At 31.4% G+C, this 20,334-nt stretch overlaps 1 protein-coding gene across 1 annotated transcript in view; it reads right to left on the reverse strand.

Annotated features, from left to right (window-relative positions):
• Positions 1 to 211: 211 nt before the first annotated feature.
• Positions 212 to 20,334, reverse strand: part of Arl6ip6 (ADP ribosylation factor like GTPase 6 interacting protein 6) — a 35,983-nt gene continuing 15,860 nt past the window's right edge. The window contains exon 4 of the mRNA XM_046426868.2: positions 212 to 1,763. Coding sequence (XP_046282824.1) covers positions 1,670 to 1,763 — 94 coding nt within the window. The 3' untranslated portion in view covers positions 212 to 1,669. The remainder of the gene's footprint in view (positions 1,764 to 20,334) is intronic.

Genomic DNA, 20,334 nt, shown 5'->3' on the forward strand with positions numbered 1-20,334 from the left:
CTACTGTATTACTTCCTTAGTTATTAGACTCAAAAGAATCAGAGGGAGCTACCTATCCAAATTTGCAGCAGGGGATGGGGGTGATGGGTGAGGGGTGAGGGTTGGAGCTGGAGGAGTAGACAGAAGATAAATGAATTTTGTTGCTTATACATTAGTTCACAATGGAAGAGCCCTTTAGAGGGAAAGAGGGAAAAAAGAAGGCAAGAAGGAAGACAGGGACTGAAAATAGATTTTTCATTGCAACAACCACACTGGTAGGAATACTTAAGCCATAGGATTGCTACTTAGACACACCCAACACCTGTATTACTTTAAACATTTCAGATAATTTAAATTCTGAAGCAGCACTAGTCATGTCTAACTAAAGATTTCTGAATAGTAAAACAAAACAAAAAAAAGAGTTAACACTTTTAGAACCCTTCTTTACCTAGCAATAACATTCAGCAGAGGAATCCAGTACTCATATTCATTCCACTTAGCCTAAATAAGCAGTTTGATTACACAGTGGTTTCCTATGGCCAAGGAAAACATCTTAGAAAAATCATTCACCTTTCTAAAATTGAGATGATTTTCTAAACGTTTAGTAAGAAAGGGAACAATTAAGACTTAATTACTATGAAAACAAAACAAAACAAACAATTATCGGTTAGCATTTAAACAGCAAAAGTATAAAATTACATAATCCAGATATATCTATATAAAATATAGTTTTATTACACACACATAGCCTTTCTACTTTGGTAACTAAATTTTTGAGATTAAAAAATATACTAATTCAAGTATTTCTACATACAAAAAATTCAGGTTTTCATTTATTAAAAACAAAATAAGTTCTGATGAAGTAACCATATTTACAACAAGATAAATATGTAAAATGTTGGAAAACAGAAACAATGAATAGTCTCGAATTCTTAATAGTTTAATGACTGAAATAATTTATCTTTTCAGTAATTTTTTTTTTTTACAAATAAATTTACTTAATTTTAAACTTACATCAATGTGCTTATTAGTTTCAGACAAAAATATTTAGTATAAATGGCAGGTATTAGTTTTGCACAAGCCAAGAAATAACATTTAAAGTTGTCTAGATGCAATAATTTAAAAAAAAAATGTAGATTCAAAATGTAGTAGGAAAATATGTTAAAAAAAACATAAGGAACTATGCCTCATAAAAGATATAAATGGACCTTCTATTATATGAAAATCAAAAACTAAATATTTTTATTTAAAAGTAGCTTCTATAAAATGTCAGGAAAGTAGGCAGTTTGTTTTCGTAATGTAATATGTAAGAAAGAAATATTTCTATCTCAATCAGTATTTCTTAGCAAAATTGTTGTATATATACATGGAAAGGTAGGCATTATCCTGTATTCAAGTGTCCAAGTTTGATTTCCATTAAAATGTTTTCTATATTTTATAAGAAACACACAAAAAAGTAAAAGAATGAGGTAAGAATCTTATACTTTTAAAAAGTACTCGAAACTTAATACTCAAGATATTTTCAATGCCTAGACTCCAGAATGATGTTTTAAAAGGTCCTTCATGATGATGACGATTATGATATGTATCTGAACCATATAATGACTTCTTAGTATTCTGAGCAGGCGATTTTTTTTTCGGTTATTACAAAATAATCACAATTTTGCCAAAATATCGTTCCAGTGTGGTTTCACATGAGGCACCATGCCACAGTAAGAGCAGCTACAATTCCATTCAAAATTGCCATGCTATAGCCCATGTGGAAAGAATGTCCGGTCAGTTTCCTAGAGAAAAAGGAAAAACACAAATCAGAAAATATGGAATTTGGCATAAGAGAAATACTGACAGTTTTTATTGAAAATGCTCAAGACCTAGGACTATATTTCGTGAATGTTTATGAATACACAAGTTAAAAAATAATATTGGACATTTGCTGGATTAGCAGTGGGTAACAAATCTTAAGTTCTTAGTCAAAAACTGTCCTAATTAACAAATAAGGTTGTTTCAATGTATTAGAACAAAATGCTGAATTTGATCTCCATAGTTTTTTTTTTACTTAGTTTCACAGTCACTTGATAAAGTCATAACATAATTATAAGGTGTAAATTGTTATAAACATGTTCATGCACCAATTAGCATTGTTTTCCCTGTTCTCTTGTTCTCACTTAGATTTAAATTAAAATACATATTATTTCAAGTATTTATCTTGTTTTTACCATTTTAGGATTACATAAAGAAACTACTTTCTCTTTGGGCTTATGTCCATGTGACTGGTTCAGATGAAATCTTTTAACATTCAGTTCTTATAGTAATACAGTTACTTAACTGATTCGGTTTTCAATGAGTTCCTAAACACCAGTAGACAAATTTCTTATTTATGATCACTCTGAGTGACAACTAGCTTGAGAACTTTCTATGCACCATATACTCTACCATTTGTTTCTTCTATCTTTTAACAAACTTACTACCTATTCTTTCTTAGAATTCTTCCCACTAATCATAGTATAACACTTTTTGCTTATCCCAGTAAGGATGAGACATACTAAAAAAAGAAAAGAAGATAATGTCCAATTGGTGTCAGAAGGTAAAGAAAAATCCTTTTATCATTGAAGCACACCAAACTGAGGAAAATACAGGGAGATGTACTTGCAGAAGCAGAAAAAAAAAAAAAAAAGTCAAAACTAACAATCAGGGGCTTGGACTGAGAAAGTCATCATATCCACATCATTTCCTCCTTTCCTAAGAAGAGACCCAACAGGGAAACACATCTAAATTAATACCTGAAGAGCACCTCATACTAATAACTCCAGTATCACAAGATATGTGGCAGAGTATGAAGGTGATATACTCTTCAAATAACAACCTCTTTGCCTTTATCTGAGGCTACAGAAGACCCAGACACTTCTTGACTGTTCCCTGTTTTGCTCCATGGGAGTTGTTATTTACTCTCTCCACTCAATCTTTCCTTTCTCAACTACAGTTAGTTTAACTTCTCATATGACACTAAAGGCTAATCTACCTATTTATATTACCTACAATATGATAAAATAGGTACTTAAATGCTTTGCCCCCTTAAAAAAGAGAATTCCTTAAATATGCATGGACAGGGAACAGAAACCTAATTTATGAAATAGAAATATCACTCAATGTAAAAAAAAAATTAGTAATGACTCAGGAAACTTTTAAATTAATGCTCACAAAATGAAGGTAAACAAAAAACAGTTTTCAAAGTTAATCGTTCTATGTAACTAATTTGTGACTTCAGCAATGACTCAAAAATAGAAACACTTCTAAAGTTCAGTTTATTAAAAACTGATACCTATGATGTTGGTATAACTGAATTTTACTAATATGTGCATGTTCAAATGCTCAGAGACCCTTACTAGGCAAGCAAAGCATTTAATAGCAATAAAGAAAATGCTCTAGGGCTGGGGTTGTGGCTCAGTGGTAACGCGCGCTTGCCTAGCATGCGTGAGGCAATGGGTTCGATTCTCAGCACCACATACAAATAAATAAAATAAAGGTCCATCAACAACTAAAAAAGAAAAAATAATAATAAAAAAGAAAAAGAAAATGCTCTAGAGCAGTGGTTTTTAGATTTCCTACCACCTCAAATTCTGCACCCTACCCCCACATATTCTAACTGGGAACACGTAGCAATTGTCAAAGATTACTGCTAAGCAAGAAACTTAAATCTTTAAGGAATCACTTACTTTAAAGTCTTTCTTCAAACTATCCAACATGATTTTTCTTTTTGGAATAACACATAGACAACCACTGGCATGATTTTTCTCTATAACTCTAATACGTGGTCACTGAGGTTCTGTTAGTAAAGGCTGAAGGCATCATAGTTCTCTTTTGTAAAAACCTTACATCTACCTCCTAGTATAGGAGTTTTAAATTGACACAACTGTAATGAAAACACCACCTTCAATTAATGAATTTAACATCTTCAATAAATGATGACTAAATATTGCCCAAATAGGCAAAACAATCTTCACGAAGTTGGAGGACTTATGCTTTCCAATTTCAAACCTTACAATAAAACTACAGAGATCCTTAGTAAGAATAAGCATAGAGACCAATGAAATAGGACTGGAAGCTCAGAAATAAACCCTATGGTCAATTAAGGTTCCAGAGTGTCAAGACCACTTAAAGGGGAAGAACACTCTTCAACAAATGGTGCTAGACAACTGGAAGGAAAAGAATGAATTTGGTCCTCTATTTAAAACAGTATACAAATATTAACTCAAAAGGAACTAAAGATCTAAATAAAATAACTAAAACTATAAAATTCTTAGGACATAGGTAAAATCTTGACCTGAAAAAAAAAAAAAAAAAACATATTCTTTGGTACTGACACTAAAGGCAATCAGAACTAAAGAAAAAGATAAACTGGACTACATCAAATTAAAAACATTTTGTTTCAAAGGACACTATGAAGAAAGCGAAAATACAACCTACAAAAATGTTTGCAAATTATATAACACAAAAGGGTCTACTATTTAGGATATAAAATAAATTATAACTCAATAAGAAAATGACAAAATATCCAGTCTAAAAAGGGCACAAAGAATTTGAATAGACATTTCTGAAAAGAAGATACACAAAGAGCCAACAAGCACATGTAAACTGGTGATGCTCAAAATCATTAATCATATGGAAATGGAAATTAAAACCACTTTCATATCTATTAGAATGGTTAGTATTTAAAAAAAAAGAAAACAAGTACTGATGAGCATGAAGAGAAACTGGAACTCAAATATTGCTGATGGAAACGTAGATGCAGGAAATAATTGAGATATTTTTTTAAACAATTAAGCATTATGAGCCAGCAGTTCTACTAGGTATATGCCCAATAGAAATGAAACACATTCAGACAAAATGTTCTGCTTAAATGTTCATAGCAACTTATTAATAACAGTCAAAAGGTGAAAACAATCCCAATATTTATCAACTAACAAATGGATAAACAAAATGTGGTCTATACATGTGGCATATAATTCAGTCATAAAATAGAATAGAAACACTGATACATGACAAAAAATGAATGAACTTTTGGTCATCGGCTTTTCTACAATTTCATGAAAAGGGAAGGGACTAAGCTCAATTAGGAAACTAACTTGGGTAATTCAGATCAATAAAGTGAAATGATCATAATTTCTTAATTCCTAGGTAATAATGTCTAACATGTAAAACTTGCTAGTAAAAAATTTTTTAAAAATCCCATCCAGAATAAATAAAACTACAGAATTATTACTAATACTGAGAAGTCCACAAAAGTAGGTAGATAATACCTAGCCTTGACAAGCTGATGTGATTTTCTTGTCATGTCATATGGATTTCTAATTTGGATTACATTACTGAATGAGGTAAACAAAAGAAAATAAATCCCACAGTCTCAGAGCAATATAATGAAAATATTTAACTTTGAAGACCTTGCATTTTACTTCAAAATTTACAAGGACTCTGAAATATGCTTAAAAAACTTTCAAAATGTCATGACTATTTTGGGAAATATTGGTACAATTATTGTAATTTAAAATAGGCTATTGATTAACATTATCTGATTTTTCAATGAACAATGATATGGGGAATCTAATTATATAAATATTTCAATCCCAAGAAGACCCACTGATATAATGAAAATTAATATAATATATTAATTAAAAAATTTTAAGAACTGATAGTTTGTTTTGCCAAATAAAATAATAAGTAGAAATATAGAGAAAGAATTCAATGACAAAAATAAAATGTTTCTTAAGTTAGGATCCTAATGTGACATTTATTAGACTTTCTTTTCTATTGCAATACATTTCTGAAATGAAAATGTAAATAAATGGGAAACATTGTTCAATAAGAATAAAATGACAGTGTAAATGCAGTTACAAAGACAAGCACATTATAATAGAACTGGTTCCATATCTGAAAAGATAAATTGTAGAAAAGGCACTATTTTGTTATAGTTTCAAAGGATTCCTTTCCATAATAAAAATATACAGTGCAGTAAGTACGTGGTCCCAGATAGTGGTGAACAGCTCGAGCTCTAGAGTAAATATGGGTGAGTGGCAGCTTTACCACTTACAAGAGATATGAAAACAGAACAATTTATCTGTTTGAACTTCAATTTCTTCCTCTGTAAAGTGGAAATTTTACGTTTATGATTGTGATGATCAGCTGTCTGGCACAAAACAAATGATCAAGAAATGTTAGCTGCATAGTTAGGAAAAAAACTTAGCTAAAGAAGGAATTTTAAAAAATTCTTTCAACTGACTTCACTTCAACTTTCTTCTAAGCAAAACACCTAAACTTAAACTGTCCCCAAACCAAAACAAAAAAACAAACAATAACGTGAATTTAATAACAAATCCAGAAGGTGGATGGGAGAATTACTCGTATGTGTATTATGTATATAAGCATTTTTCTTGGTATTAACATTTTCCTACTTGCTTATAATCACTTCTCCCTTTTTAATTCATTAGAGAACCTAGATTTCAATTATTTATATCCAGATTTTGTACTACAGAATTAATTTCTAGTAATACATTTCTATTAGTATTTAATAATAACTTGTAAAGTGAATATATCATAAAAGAATTAAATCTTAATTATTTTCATTTTCAGGAATGGAACACATTTAAAATTTAAGATTCAAATAAATTCAATGACTGGCAATTCAATTTATACTCTTACTTTTGAATCACAAATTAATGTATTGAATAAGCAACTACCAAAAGTCCCAAATAAATTGTGCTCAAAAGAATTTTTTAAGAACAACAGATTCAAGCAGATCTCTTTCCATGTTTTGGATTATTTATTATTTTTACACTAGCTTTGGTTGATCTGAACTAAATCTCTACAGTGATGAAATACCAGACACTTTTTCTCAGAACCTTCACTCCTATATTGTACTTATTCTTACATTTCCTTTCTCTCACAGGTATTTATCACTTATCAGAGATGCTTTTATGACAGACTTCTTGTAATCCAAAACATTAACTCCACTACCAACTGATTCTTGCCTTAAGCATAAAGTTCTCTATGCTGGCCAGAATAAGAAGTTATATTAGAGGCTCATATTAAGTATCAACTTACTATTTGTTTCTGTGTCTCTGACTGGCTTAGCAGGAGACAAAATGAGCTAGTTGATACTAATTAATTTCTCCTTCAGACATTTGAGTTGCCTTTTATTTCTCATTCTATTCCTAAACAAGGAATCTCCAATCCTAAATAATTTTAAGTCATTCGAGCTTTGGATGAAGTAACTACCAGTCAGTTTTTTAATTAGAACCAAAAGTACCTATCCTTAACCTGAAATTTTAAAGAAAACACTAAAGAACACTGTATTTCAGTTATAGTAGTTCTTCCATATCCACATCCACAGATTCAACTAAACTTGGATAGAAAGTTTTTTAAAAATTTTGTCTATAACTGAATGTACTTTTTTCCTTTATTTTTATTGTTTAAACAATACAGCATAACAGCTATTTATATAGTATTTACATTGTAATAGGTATTAAAACTAATCTAGAGATGGTTTGAAGTTTGTAGGAGGATGTACACAGGTTTTATGCAAACAGTATGCCATTTTATACAACGGACTTGACCATTCATAAATTTTGTTATGTCTTGGTGTGCAGTCTTAAAACAAAACCACTGCAAATACTAAGACAACTGTAGTTATAAAATATTTCCTTTTCTTTAAGAAACAAAATTATGTAACTTCATAGTATACAATATATAATATATACAGTATACAATACTGTCCTAAAAATTATTAAAAATTGTTGAAGACAGGATGTACCTTTATGTGTTCCAATGAATTTACCAGTAGATTTAAGAAAATAAGGGTTAGACTTTCAAAGTAAATATTTTTCCATTCTCTTTTGCTGTCTCTCATAAAGGAAAAAGAATTTGTTACATTAACCCCTTAGTTTTTACTCTAAAATTCTAACTTTCAACTCCTTTTCCATTCACCATGGTTTACAAATGAATACATCAAGCATTAAGGAGATAGGGAAATGAGTAAGAATCAGTATTGCCCTTCAAGATAAGAGATGGTAGTAGTAAGTGTTCAAAATCTGGCAGATAGCATTGCTGGAACTTAAAGGAGTCATTCAGCTTGTAGAAGAGGACAAGTTTTTAAAAACTGAATACGAGGGTTTCAGAGTTCTAAACAAAACAATACAGAAGCAAGAGACAATGAAAAGCATGGAAAGTTGATATGGATATTAAAAGGACTTGGAAAAGCTGACACTCTTTCCCTACCAGGTTTAATCATAATTCCAGTACTTACAGGACTACTCTAACCTACCTGAAAATCTCATTCTCCGTCTTTAAAATGAGGAAATTCCTCTCATCAGTATTTTTTAAACAACAACAAAAAGATGATATTAAGAAGTACTTATTACACTGCCTGGAACTGATTAAGTATGTACTCACTAGGACAATAAATGTCAGCCATTATTGTTGGTCCTTAATTGGTTAAAGCTGCTGAGGAGAACAAAGAACTGAGTTACTGGCTGGATGAAATATCATTCATCCATCATGATAAGGAACCAAAGAAAAGAAACAGGTTGGTGGGAAGTGGGAAACAATGAAATCAATTTTAGATACACTGAACTGGAAACATCAGTAGGACACTGCAGTAAAAATTACCAGAAGAGCACAAGGAAACAGTAATGAGAAATCAGTTTTTTTCAGGGAGGCCAAAGATAATCTAAGAGAAAGAAAAGCAGGAAGGAGCATGACATAGCATTAAAGAAAGAAAAGCATTTCAAAAAGGAAGAAATGTTAAACCATTTCAAACAACAGATTGGGAAATAAAGATTCAATTTCATAATTAAGAGGTCTGTAGTGAACACAAGGAGAAAAATAATTAAGGGCAGGGTGACTGCATATACCTATAGTAGCAACTGCAATCTATGGGGAGACAGGGATTTTTGTCTTCAGTCTTCTTCTTTGATGTGAAGGAAAGGAGGGCAAAGCATGAACCATTTTTTTCTTTAGTATAGGAGAAACCAGATGTTAAAAAACTATCCTAACAAGAACACTGGATACAAAGGGAAATTTTGAAGACATGAATAAGGCAACAGGAGAGAAGGGAATAAGAAGATCTGAAGCATAGAAGTATAAAATTATGTTTCAATAGGGAGTATAATAATTCATTCTCTAAGAGAAGCAAGTGAAATGACAGATCAGGACAGAAGGTAAGTGAATAATCATGAAAGGGTGAAGGGAATAGGTGACATCTTGGTGAAACCGGAAGTGAAGTCCACTAAGAGTTTGACATGGGGATTTTGAATGGATACACACGTACACAAAAGTGGGAAGGGATACAGAAGGATAGATCAATAGATGGAACCTGATAGCTGAAATTTTAGTTCAGACAATGAAGTTGTAAATTCTAGTTATTTGGAGCTTTGGATGATTTCAACTGTTTTATCTTCTTTCTATGGCATGTTGTAGGCCTTGGACTATTTCAGAATGAATTTGAGATCTTGAGCTACTTAACATTTTTTCTTTTTACAAGGATGGGTAAAGTTTATAACAACTGTGACAAAATGGTTTTATGATAGTTATATTTCAATTAAAATCATTGTCTTTGCCACTAATTTATGACTCCTACTCTATTTCTTACCCCAGAAAACACTTCTCAGATTTGGCAATGAAGGCACTTTTTGTTGACTCACAATCTAAAAGGAAAAGTGAAGTGAGTAAAATAACTTGTCATGTTTACTTTGTTATATACATTGTAAGTTTTTCTGCTTCTTCTAATAGGAAGCCTTTAGAGTTACTAGTACTGTATTATCATTTATTCATTAAAACTCAAATTTCAGCAAGCTTTTCAACTAGGTCTGAAATAATTATTTGTTTTATGATATTAAAATTTGATTTTTAGAAATGTGGTTATACTTCAGTTACAAAATTAACCAACTAGGATGGGACTATCAAAAAAAATGAGACCCTGTTGTTCCTTGGCTAATATATACATCTATTTTTTGTGTGTGTGTGTGTGGGGGGGGGGGGTGAGGAATATCAGGGGTTGAACTCAGGGATACTCAACCACTGAGCCACATCCCCATCCCCTGCCCTGTTTTGTATTTTATTTAGAGACACAGTCTCACTGTGTCTCTAAATAAATACACCTCACTTTTGCTGAGGCTGGCTTTGAACTTGCAATCCTCCTGCCTTAGCCTCCTGAGAGGCTTGGGATTACAGGTGTGTGCCACCACGCCCAGCTACATCTATATTTCTTGACCAATAATTAGAAACCTTTTGTAAGGGATATTCATTTTCATAACAGTCTTCTATAGCAGGTGTTGGCAAACTAAGACCCACGTGTCCTATCAACTGTTTCTGTACTAAAGTTTTATTGGAACAGTCTTATGTCTATTGGCAGCTTTAGTCCTGTGATGGCACAGCTGAGAAATTGTGACCAAGACCACAAAAATAAAAAATACTTACCATCTAGCACTTTACAGAATGAGCTTGCCAATTTCTGTCTAATATCTCCCTATTCAAAGGGTAGTCTGCACACCAACATTTACCAATATCATCTGAGAATTTCCTAAAAATTCAGAATCTCAGGCCTCACCCCAAACACACTGGATCAAAATCTTTAATTTTAGCTAGATCTGGTGAACCTAAAAGCTTCAAAGTAAATGACATGTTCATTATTTGGAAATATATGAATTAGCAAGATTTCTAAATAGATCATCTCTCTTCAGAAATCTAAACCAATTATTTTCTATATGAAGCCGTCAAAGTTACTATAGTTTAAAAAAATAAATACCTACAGAACTTAAAGAGTGGAAGAGTTCACTGTGCTCAATGTTAAATTTAGTGTTTGAAAAAGAAACTTCTAATTTTACTTTATCATCATGTTCCTAAATAGTGGATGTTGACATCTTTATTTACAAGACAGGTAACTCAAGTAAGAAATCAGTTATGACACTAAACGGAACAAAAATTTCTCTCAGCTGGGTGTGGCAGCACATGCCTGTAATCTCAGCAACTCAGGAGGCTGAGACAGGAGGATTTCAAGTTCAAAGCCAGCTTCAGCAACTCAGTGAGGCCCTAAACAACTTAGTGAGACCCTGTCTTAAAATAAAAAAATTAAAAAGGGCTGGGAATGTGGCTTAGTGGTTAAGTGTCCCTGGTTTAATCTCAAGTACAAAAAAGAAAAAAAAAAAAGAAAAAAGAAAAGGAAAAATTTCTCCCATCCTTCTCTCTTATCTATCCTATTTACATTGCTAGGACAGGCTATTGATAAACTGTGTATGAATATGTGTATTTGTATTTCAAAGTAGCATGTTAGGAAAAAATGGCAAAATATTTGTAGAATGAAATGCTAAAGAATAAAATCTAAATTATCATATTATTTACCAGATTTTATCTGGGTGGAATACAATTTATCAAGGTGTAAATTATTTCAAATAATATACATACACACAAACCACACCCATGTACATATATGTATTCATAAGCTTTCTGTTAAAGGTTACAAAAGTAATTGTCATTCTTTGATGTATACCACAATGAAATAAGCTGGAATTAAGAAAATATCACAGGAATAATTTAATAAAAGTAATGTTTTAAAAAACTAATTCACAGTTTGTTCTGTAGCAGTCTGAGGTGATCTGTGAAAACAGTTCACTATTCTCTTGACCTAGAAAATCTCCTAAAATCATACAAATGAAGAGGTTCAAATCTTCATGTTTACTTTAAGAACACCCATGAAATTACAACCAAACAGTGGGGCTAGATGCAGGGTTGATGGCTCAAAAAGAGTGCTAATTTTTTGCTACACATGCTCAGAAATGCAGAGTAATGCTGACAATGTCCTCTGGTCACTGAACATATCCAGGTAAACACAGTACCCAAGATGTGCTGCCAAACTTACAGATTACAGAGCTCATGGTCAGATTAACTCATACATGAATTCTCCTTGCTACAGTGAGATGATCCTCACTAAAAAGAAATTGTTCCTAAACCAGTTGCACAAAATAAAAAGATATCCCAAAGGAAAAAAAAAAATTATAACATGGAAATAAACTCAGCATAAAATAAGTACAAATAAAATAAAAATTTTTAAAATTTCCATAAATGCTAGCCCCAAAGTTTAAAAAGTCTTATATTATGATGATACTTTTATAAAAATAGAACTATTTTGATTTGCATGAGCTTTTTAAAATCTACAGGTATAGCCCTAGACTGTTAAATAGTTACTCGAGGGTTATTTAAAATGAAATTTTGCAACCTTTCATTTTCAGTTCTATTATTCTGTGCTGACTTATAATGATCATGGATTTAGTCTATAATTATAAAAAATAAGAAATTTCAAATCAGTCATTGTTCAAGCAATGTCAATGGAATTTTCATTACTAAGAAACACAAAATGCTATTAAAGTACAAAGGTATCAAAAATATGGGTATATACTGACTTCAAGGGTTTTTTGTTGTTGTTTAAATTGTGTCTCATGCATGCTAGGCTCTACCACTGCACTATACTTCTAGCTCTTGACTTCCAGGTGTTATAAAACTGAAGAAATGATTATCTGGATAAACATTTACTTTGAAGATGTAACAAGTGAAGAAAAACTATAAATGCATATACATATAAACTATAATGCATCATTCGTAAATAGGAGATGATGGTAAATATTTTCACCAATTGGCCCTATATGTACTAATTTACATTACAAATAAGTATGGGTTCAAGAACCCCCCATTTTATAGAACAAGTTGATTCATCAATCTGCACACCTGTAAGCTATGTTATTATAGGACTCAAATTTTCAAGTTGAAAGATTTCCTCCTTTTTAAAAAATACTTTATTTTTGTTAACATTGTATTTTGTTTCCTAGTGACAATGCCATCTAGTTAAAGCAATAGGCATCAGATGATACTGCTATCTTCTCTAATCATACATCCTCTTCTATACCATAAGGTCTGCATAGACTCTATATTCACTAATAGTCTTAATTCTGTAATAATCATTTTTCCATATATACACTGAAGTCTTTATTCTACCAACATGAAATTTGAGGCCCAATCCTATGCTTTGCAAGCACAATGTTAACTATCATAATGGCCCATGGGGACAATAGAATCCTATAGATAAGCAAAATTCTTCAAATGAAATATGTATGTACATATTTCAAATATCTTATTGTCCTAAAATTCCCTGAAACCCCTAAGAGAGAAGTGAATGAAGGTATATCTGGTTGGATGAAACTGCACGTTATGGTTTATTTTACCCATATAGCAGTGCATTCAGTTGCAAAGAATGTCAGATATGTAACTTTATTCACTTGTGGATGTGTTACAGTAGAAAATCTGAGGACAGCTAACTAATGCTGGACGCCATGACCCAGATTACATAAAATTCTTAGTCAGGAATTCAGGGCAAACAGTACAAAAAAATTATAAGAAAAATGGGATTTCCAGGCCTTAATATTTTATGAGTCTGTCAAAAAAAATTTTTTTTCCTTAAAGGAGGTAATTGAAACAGTGCTGCCAAAATTTTATTTTGCCAAGAATAAAGTTTAAAAATCACTACTATCTATTATCAGCATTACTTAAGAAAAGAAAGCATACCTAAGTATCAAAGAATAAAAGAAGAGTAGAAGAAGATAATAACAATTACACTAAAAAGGACAAAAGACAATCCATGTTAGGCTATAGTCAGACTTCCAGCTTGAAAAATCTGAAGAAAAGAAAAGAAAAAAGGGTCTGGCACCATTACCATGCCAGCTTTAGCATCTGACATCTGTTGCCTTTATCTAGTAAACCTATACTAGTCAGTGACTCACTTGCTCAAAATTCTTTCTACTAGTTTATGGGATAGGCAAGATTTGGAAGTTACCTTTTTGGACTTCAAAGTCCTTTCTACTATAACAGGCTACCTCTCATAATCTACAAAGATTGCTGAATACACAGAAAGGGTTCCAAGTTTTAAAAAAAAAAATCACTAAGTGCTCTCAGGTATTTCTCATCAGGACTATTTTGTGCTTGTGGACACCTATATCTTTTCAACACCTTATGAATAACACACCATAAACAACATATCAAGCACAATGTTAAACAGGTACAAAGCAAACCCTCAATAGCTATAAAGATATATATTTATATCAAGTTACAAAAATAAGAAAAACCAAGGATAGTTAATACAATTTTCCTGAAAGATTTTGTTATTTCTATGTATGTCTCCACTCAGAATAGTTATAAAACATTTTAAGACATGAATGTATTTTAACCCTTCATTTCCAGAAGCTGCAGCACAGTACCATCAAAATATTCATTAATAGTAATAGCACTGCAGTGGTAGCTCCAAACACTACCTAGATAATGAAACTTCATGATACTCAAATATTACAGCCAAGTTCATGATCTATCTATCTCTTGTCAGTAGCTTTTCTCTCCTACTGCAATTAGCCATCTGACATCTGTTTCATTAGTTCATGGCAATAAAGAATCTTATTCAACAAGGTGGCAGCTCTCCAAAATGTGTATGAAAGAGCGGAAGAGTTAATTTACTGTGCTCAAAGTTAAATTTAGTGTGCTTGAAAAAGAAACTTCTAATTTAAATACTAAAACACCCACTTTTCTTGACCTCCCAGGCTTGTATTACTGTCCAAGATAAGAATCCACAACACTTTTCTATTATGCTTTTACTATTTTATCTGTTCTCTATCTTCTTAACCTTCAATGTGTAGAGCAAGAAGTTAGATAGAAACCCTAATGATACATTTTTTTTTAAAAAAGTAAAGTTGTATAAAAAAAGATTATTATAATAATGCCAATCCTAAGTGCTAATTTTTTCAGGAAATTCACATGGAATTTTCTGTTCTTTGCTGCCCACTACAACCGCAGTTAAAACAAAAACACATTCACACACAAAAGCCAAGGAAATTCAAATATCTCAGCATCTAATCACATACAGAATGCTTCATAGGAAGTAACACATGTAAACGGGTAAATCACATGTGTTAGGGTATAAAATAACTTACGAAAAAGGAATTCAAACAAATCAACATGTTCTCTTTTCTTTCTCATTTCTAATTTATTTTGTAGATTCCAGATAGCATTGTAAGGAAATACATGTATATTTAAAAAAACAAGGCTGATACAACTAATCAAATTATATAAAAATTAAATTAAAAGCATGTGTTTTCTGAAATTAAGTGTATTAAAATATCAGTTTTGGTTGGGAGAACAAGATGATTGCCAAACTGATTCTATGTAAATTGTATTTTAAGCAGGTTTTTGTGAAAAGACAAAACCTTAGCACATTCCTAGAAATCATTAACACTGCGTAACTATAGTTTCCTTGTACTTTGTGAACCCCATATAAAATATGCCATAAATAGAACCAATAACACATCTAAAAATTGGATACCAAATTTTAAATGTCTTTAAAATATAAAATAGTGAATTTAAAGCTGTTTTTTAATGAAATGAACACATAACTATGTCTTCCTCATTCTAAAAAAATGCATATATATGATTTCTCAAGATGCATTTGAAGTACAAAGGCTATCTTTCTAAAACAATTCATCCATGCTTCAGAAAGACTCAATAAGTGATTCAATTAGCTAAGTCCTGGATTCAAATATTCGATTCACAATATCACTAGCAATTAAAGAAATGCAAATTAAAAATATACTGAGATTTCATCTCACTCCACTCAGAATGGCAATTATCAAGAATACAAGTAACAATAAATTGTGGGGAAAAAGGTACACTCATACATTGCTGGTAGGGTGTAACCATTTTGAAAAGCAGTATGAAGGTTCCTCAGAAAACTTAGAATGAAACCACCATTTGACCCAGTTATCCTTGGCATGTACTCAAAAGGCTTAAAATCAGCATACTATAGTGAGGTGGTGGCATCAATGTTCATAGCACCTCAACTCACAATAGCTTAAGCTATGGAACCAACCTAGGTGCCCTTCAATAATGAATGGATAAAGAAAACATGGTACATATATATGCACAACAGAATATTACTCAGACATAAAGCAGAATGAAATTACTTGCAGTAAATGAATGGAACTGGAGGCTATCAGTGAAATAAGCCAATCTCAAGAAACTAAAGGCTGAATGTTCTCTCTGAGACTCACAATAGTCAGGGTGGTGGGGTAAGGATGGGAAGGACAGTAGCATGAATTCCTATATTCACATATGAATGCATGACCAGTGTAACTCCACATATTTATTGTACAACCACAAGAATGGGAAGTTATAATCCATGTATGATATGTCAAAATACAGTCTACTACCATGTATAACTAAAACAACAAATAAAATGAATAAAAATAAAAAATACGTAATTCATCAGCAATCTTACTTTTATGTAACCTTTGCTTGGCATGCACTTGAAACTTGAAATTTCTACCAGCACTCGATTTTCATACTAGAATTAGCCCATCCTTATAACGTTAAATATAAGCATTTTTCTACTTGGAAGTTTGTATGGGTATCTATAGTTTAACAGTTTTATTTTAGTAACATAAAAAGCTCCCAGGTAACTGGTAACTGGCTTCACAATGATTTCAGCTAATTACTAAGGAAATTACTAAATGCTAGGGGTGCTTGCTACTTTACTCTGAATGTTTAGGTTATACAATTAACTCTGGATTTAAAATAAATAAACTAACTATACTTACTAAGAATGGCTTATTTTGGAAAATCCAGGTTACTCTAATTTTGGAACCCTACAAAATTAATGTCTTAGCCCAAAAGTCATAGGATTATAGGCTGCTAAATTTGATGACTAATTTAAATATGGGCATTTTTTTCATGTCTGTATTAAGACTTTCATAATTATCACTACTGACTGCAGTGCAACCTCATTAATTTATCTGCTTTACTTAAGAGTGTCTAGATTAGTGTTTCCATGTATCGACTCTATACAAAAAGTACTGAGGGTAAAAAATTCATTAACCTATTTCATATTACTATAACTAAATATTTTGACATTACAAAAACACTGTGCTTTATATGTCCATCCTTAACATTACAATTTTTCCACTAAATTTACTGCTAGACTACAATATAATAGTTGTACCATGGATAGGACTTTCAATAATGGGGTGTTTATTTTTAATACTACAAACCTGTAGATACATAATTTTACCACTAGATGGAGCACTGTGCACAGGTAAACTGAAACCTGTGCAGTCTCAAGTGGCAAGTGTATAGTGGTAATTGCTGGAAGAAAAAAAAAATGAAGATGACAAAAATGTGAAATTTTGAGAGACTTTTACTGGATTTAGCCACATTGCAAGAACAAAATTACCACAGAAAAAGCTTGCATTGCCTCTTATTTTTTCAGTAAAATTTCTATTGATTCATTTCATAATGCAAAGATGGGTTATTGCAAACATAACAATAAATATCTAGTCAGGTACCAGCTAGCTTGTATGCAAGTAATTGCACAGAAGACTTGACTTTTAAGATTTGACTTTATGTAAGCTACTTCAACTCCTGGGACTCAGTTTCTTCATATGTTAAAAATTGGTAGAAATAAACTAATGATAACATCTATGAGTGGCTTAGGAAGAACTTGGTTCCCCCTCACCTTTAATGGAAGCTCCTAAGATCTTTCCACTCCTATACCTTTGTTTCCATTTCTAAGACCTTACCAAATAAAACTTCCAAAATTTTACTTTAAAAAAATGTGTTCAATAGGGAAAATGCAGCCTCAAGGCACATTTTGTATCTAACTCTTCCCCAGAGGACAACTTTCTAGTCCTGACACTGGCCCTTCAAAGAATGATACCCAAGATTACTTATAGCTCTGGGTTCTCTTTGTATGCATTATTTTCTACATGGCTAGTTATATACATGCAAATAGACACTCTTAAGTAAACCAGATAATTATAATGTGGAATGATGATTATGCCTGTTTGGAAACCACTGACAACCCCAATAAATGAAGAAGGAAAATTGGAGAACTGAACTGGAGATATTGACCAGATAGTAGAGGGAAAAAAAAAAGAGGGTAGGAATTACAACCTAATGTAATCTATTTAGACACTGCAAAGAATGTAAACTTACTTTTTTCTCTTTTAACATTACAAACAGATATTCGGTAACAACTAAAACAAAGCCCTATACATAATTTAGAGGTATATTATACCCAATATACAAAAAAATTGATGTTTGACTAATAGAAAAGTTCAAATATGTGACACTGTAATATCTTTTAAACTCAGCAAAGTGTACAAATGCATGGAACCATCCTTCTGAAATATATGTCTGTCAAAGTCCATTAAGTATGTGTCTGAAAATACTCCTTTCTGTAACTAGTTTATATTTCCTTAAGGTTTCATTCTTTGGTAAAAGTGAAAGTTTCTAAGGTACAGTTAATAAATACAGAATAAAACATGAAAAAATTAAATGAATATAAAAGAGGATTTCTAATCTCAGTCTTTTCTAATAAATTAACAATCCAAATTGACAACTTAAGTTCTTCAGTAATATTTAGTAAATATCAATGTGTTATTTTTGCTTCTCCTGAGGAGTTTATGTTTCAGGATAACATAACTAACAACCATAGTAAATGTGGTCTACTTGATTTTTTCTCCCAGAATTAGTTTTTCTTTCTTTTTTTAAAGTACACATACTTTAGTCTACAAAAGATAACCAAAAATCAATATTTTAATAAACCAATAAGACATACTTTTTAAACCGTCTTACTAAATGATATATCAATATGATCCAATTTCAATTTTTAAAACAAGCATGAAAATGGAAAGATATAACATAAAATTATGATAATAACTGTCCTTAATTATTGGATATTTACACTGATTTTTTTCTTCTGAGTTTTCAATAAAAACCAGAATTATATAAGCAGGAAAAAAGCATCATTTATTTTAGACAATAAGATAATACATAGCTTGTTATATTCTTACAAAAATATGATATTGAATATTAATGAAATGCAAAAATCTGATTTCTGAGAAAATAAAGTCAAGATTTCAGCTTTTATGAGAGAGATTATTTCCCTGAACAAGGACTCACTCTACTGGTGACAAAGAGAATATATACTTATTCTGACATTTCTGAAGTAGTTGCGTTATTTTCCACAAACACTAGAGGGCAGTGTTTTCAGTATCAAACAATTTCATTTCTATTTTTGTGGGTGCACATACACCTATACAAACTATATTTGTATAAAATACAAGTAATATATTTTGTATTTTGCTTACATTTGTATTTATTTTTACATAAAAAAATAATAAACATTAAAATATTATTTTGTGTGTATATTTTAAAACTTTTTAGGGCTATACTAACAAGTACATAATCTAAGGCTGTGATCTGATACTATCTTATATTAAAATTAAATGACTAATAAACACACTGAAAACAGAGGCCTTTTATTACTGGTTATTAAGTAGTAAAAATGTAAAAACAAAAAATTTAAAAATTAAATACCAATAGTTAATGACAGATCTTTAAGAAAGCACCAAAATAATTTTCTCTAACCTCCAAAACCACTAATATTTATCAGGCATATGAATTACAGTGGTGGTGAAAGAGAAGCTGAGAGGCAAAAATTATATTCCAGGGAAAGAGAACAGCAAGAGCAAAGTCACAACATCTCAAAAGTACACAATTTATTTGGGAGATGCAAAGGTAAACAGATATGTCACTAAGTACAGGGTGCACAGGGGAAATAAGTGAATATGAAGTTGGAAATGTAGGGCAGGGTCATTTAGGAAAGGATTGATATGCTATACCTAGGAGTTGAACTTTATATTAAAGCCAACATGAAAGTCAATGAAGACTTAAAATGAGAGAGCTGTGACAGATCTGAGTGTGTGTATGTACGTACGTGCGTGTATGTATTTAAATAGCAGTACACAGGGCAAACAAGTGTGTGTATATGTGTGTGTGTGTGTGTATTTAAATAGCAGTACACAGGGCAAACATGAGTAAAAGCTTGGAGGATGGAAGACCAATGAGTCAAATATACTGGCCCAAACCATAAATACAGCAAAAACATTGAGAGGGCAAAGAACTGTTCCAATGACATTTGAAATGCAAGAATTGGTTGGTGAAGGATTAAACACAGTGAATAAAGTTTTCGAGTCTTGGTGGATATGAATTTCTTAAACACTGGAGTTTTTTAATCACTCTGAGTGAAAAATGCTTTCTGAAATCCAGGTAGCAAGATCTACTAAATAGCTGAACTTAAAACAACATTAAGAGTTTTGGTAACTTATAAGTCTATTATAAGAGACTCATAACCCTTATTAAAATAATCTATTAAAATAAAATGAATTCAATAGGCAGCAAAGAATATAAATTTCAACTGAACTCTTTATCTTTCAGCAA

This window comes from Marmota monax, unplaced genomic scaffold (assembly GCF_021218885.2).
Source record: "Marmota monax isolate L192 unplaced genomic scaffold, Marmota_monax_Labrador192_F-V1.1 WCK01_AAM20220418_F8-fsc00048, whole genome shotgun sequence".
Classification (NCBI taxonomy): Eukaryota; Metazoa; Chordata; class Mammalia; order Rodentia; family Sciuridae; genus Marmota; species Marmota monax.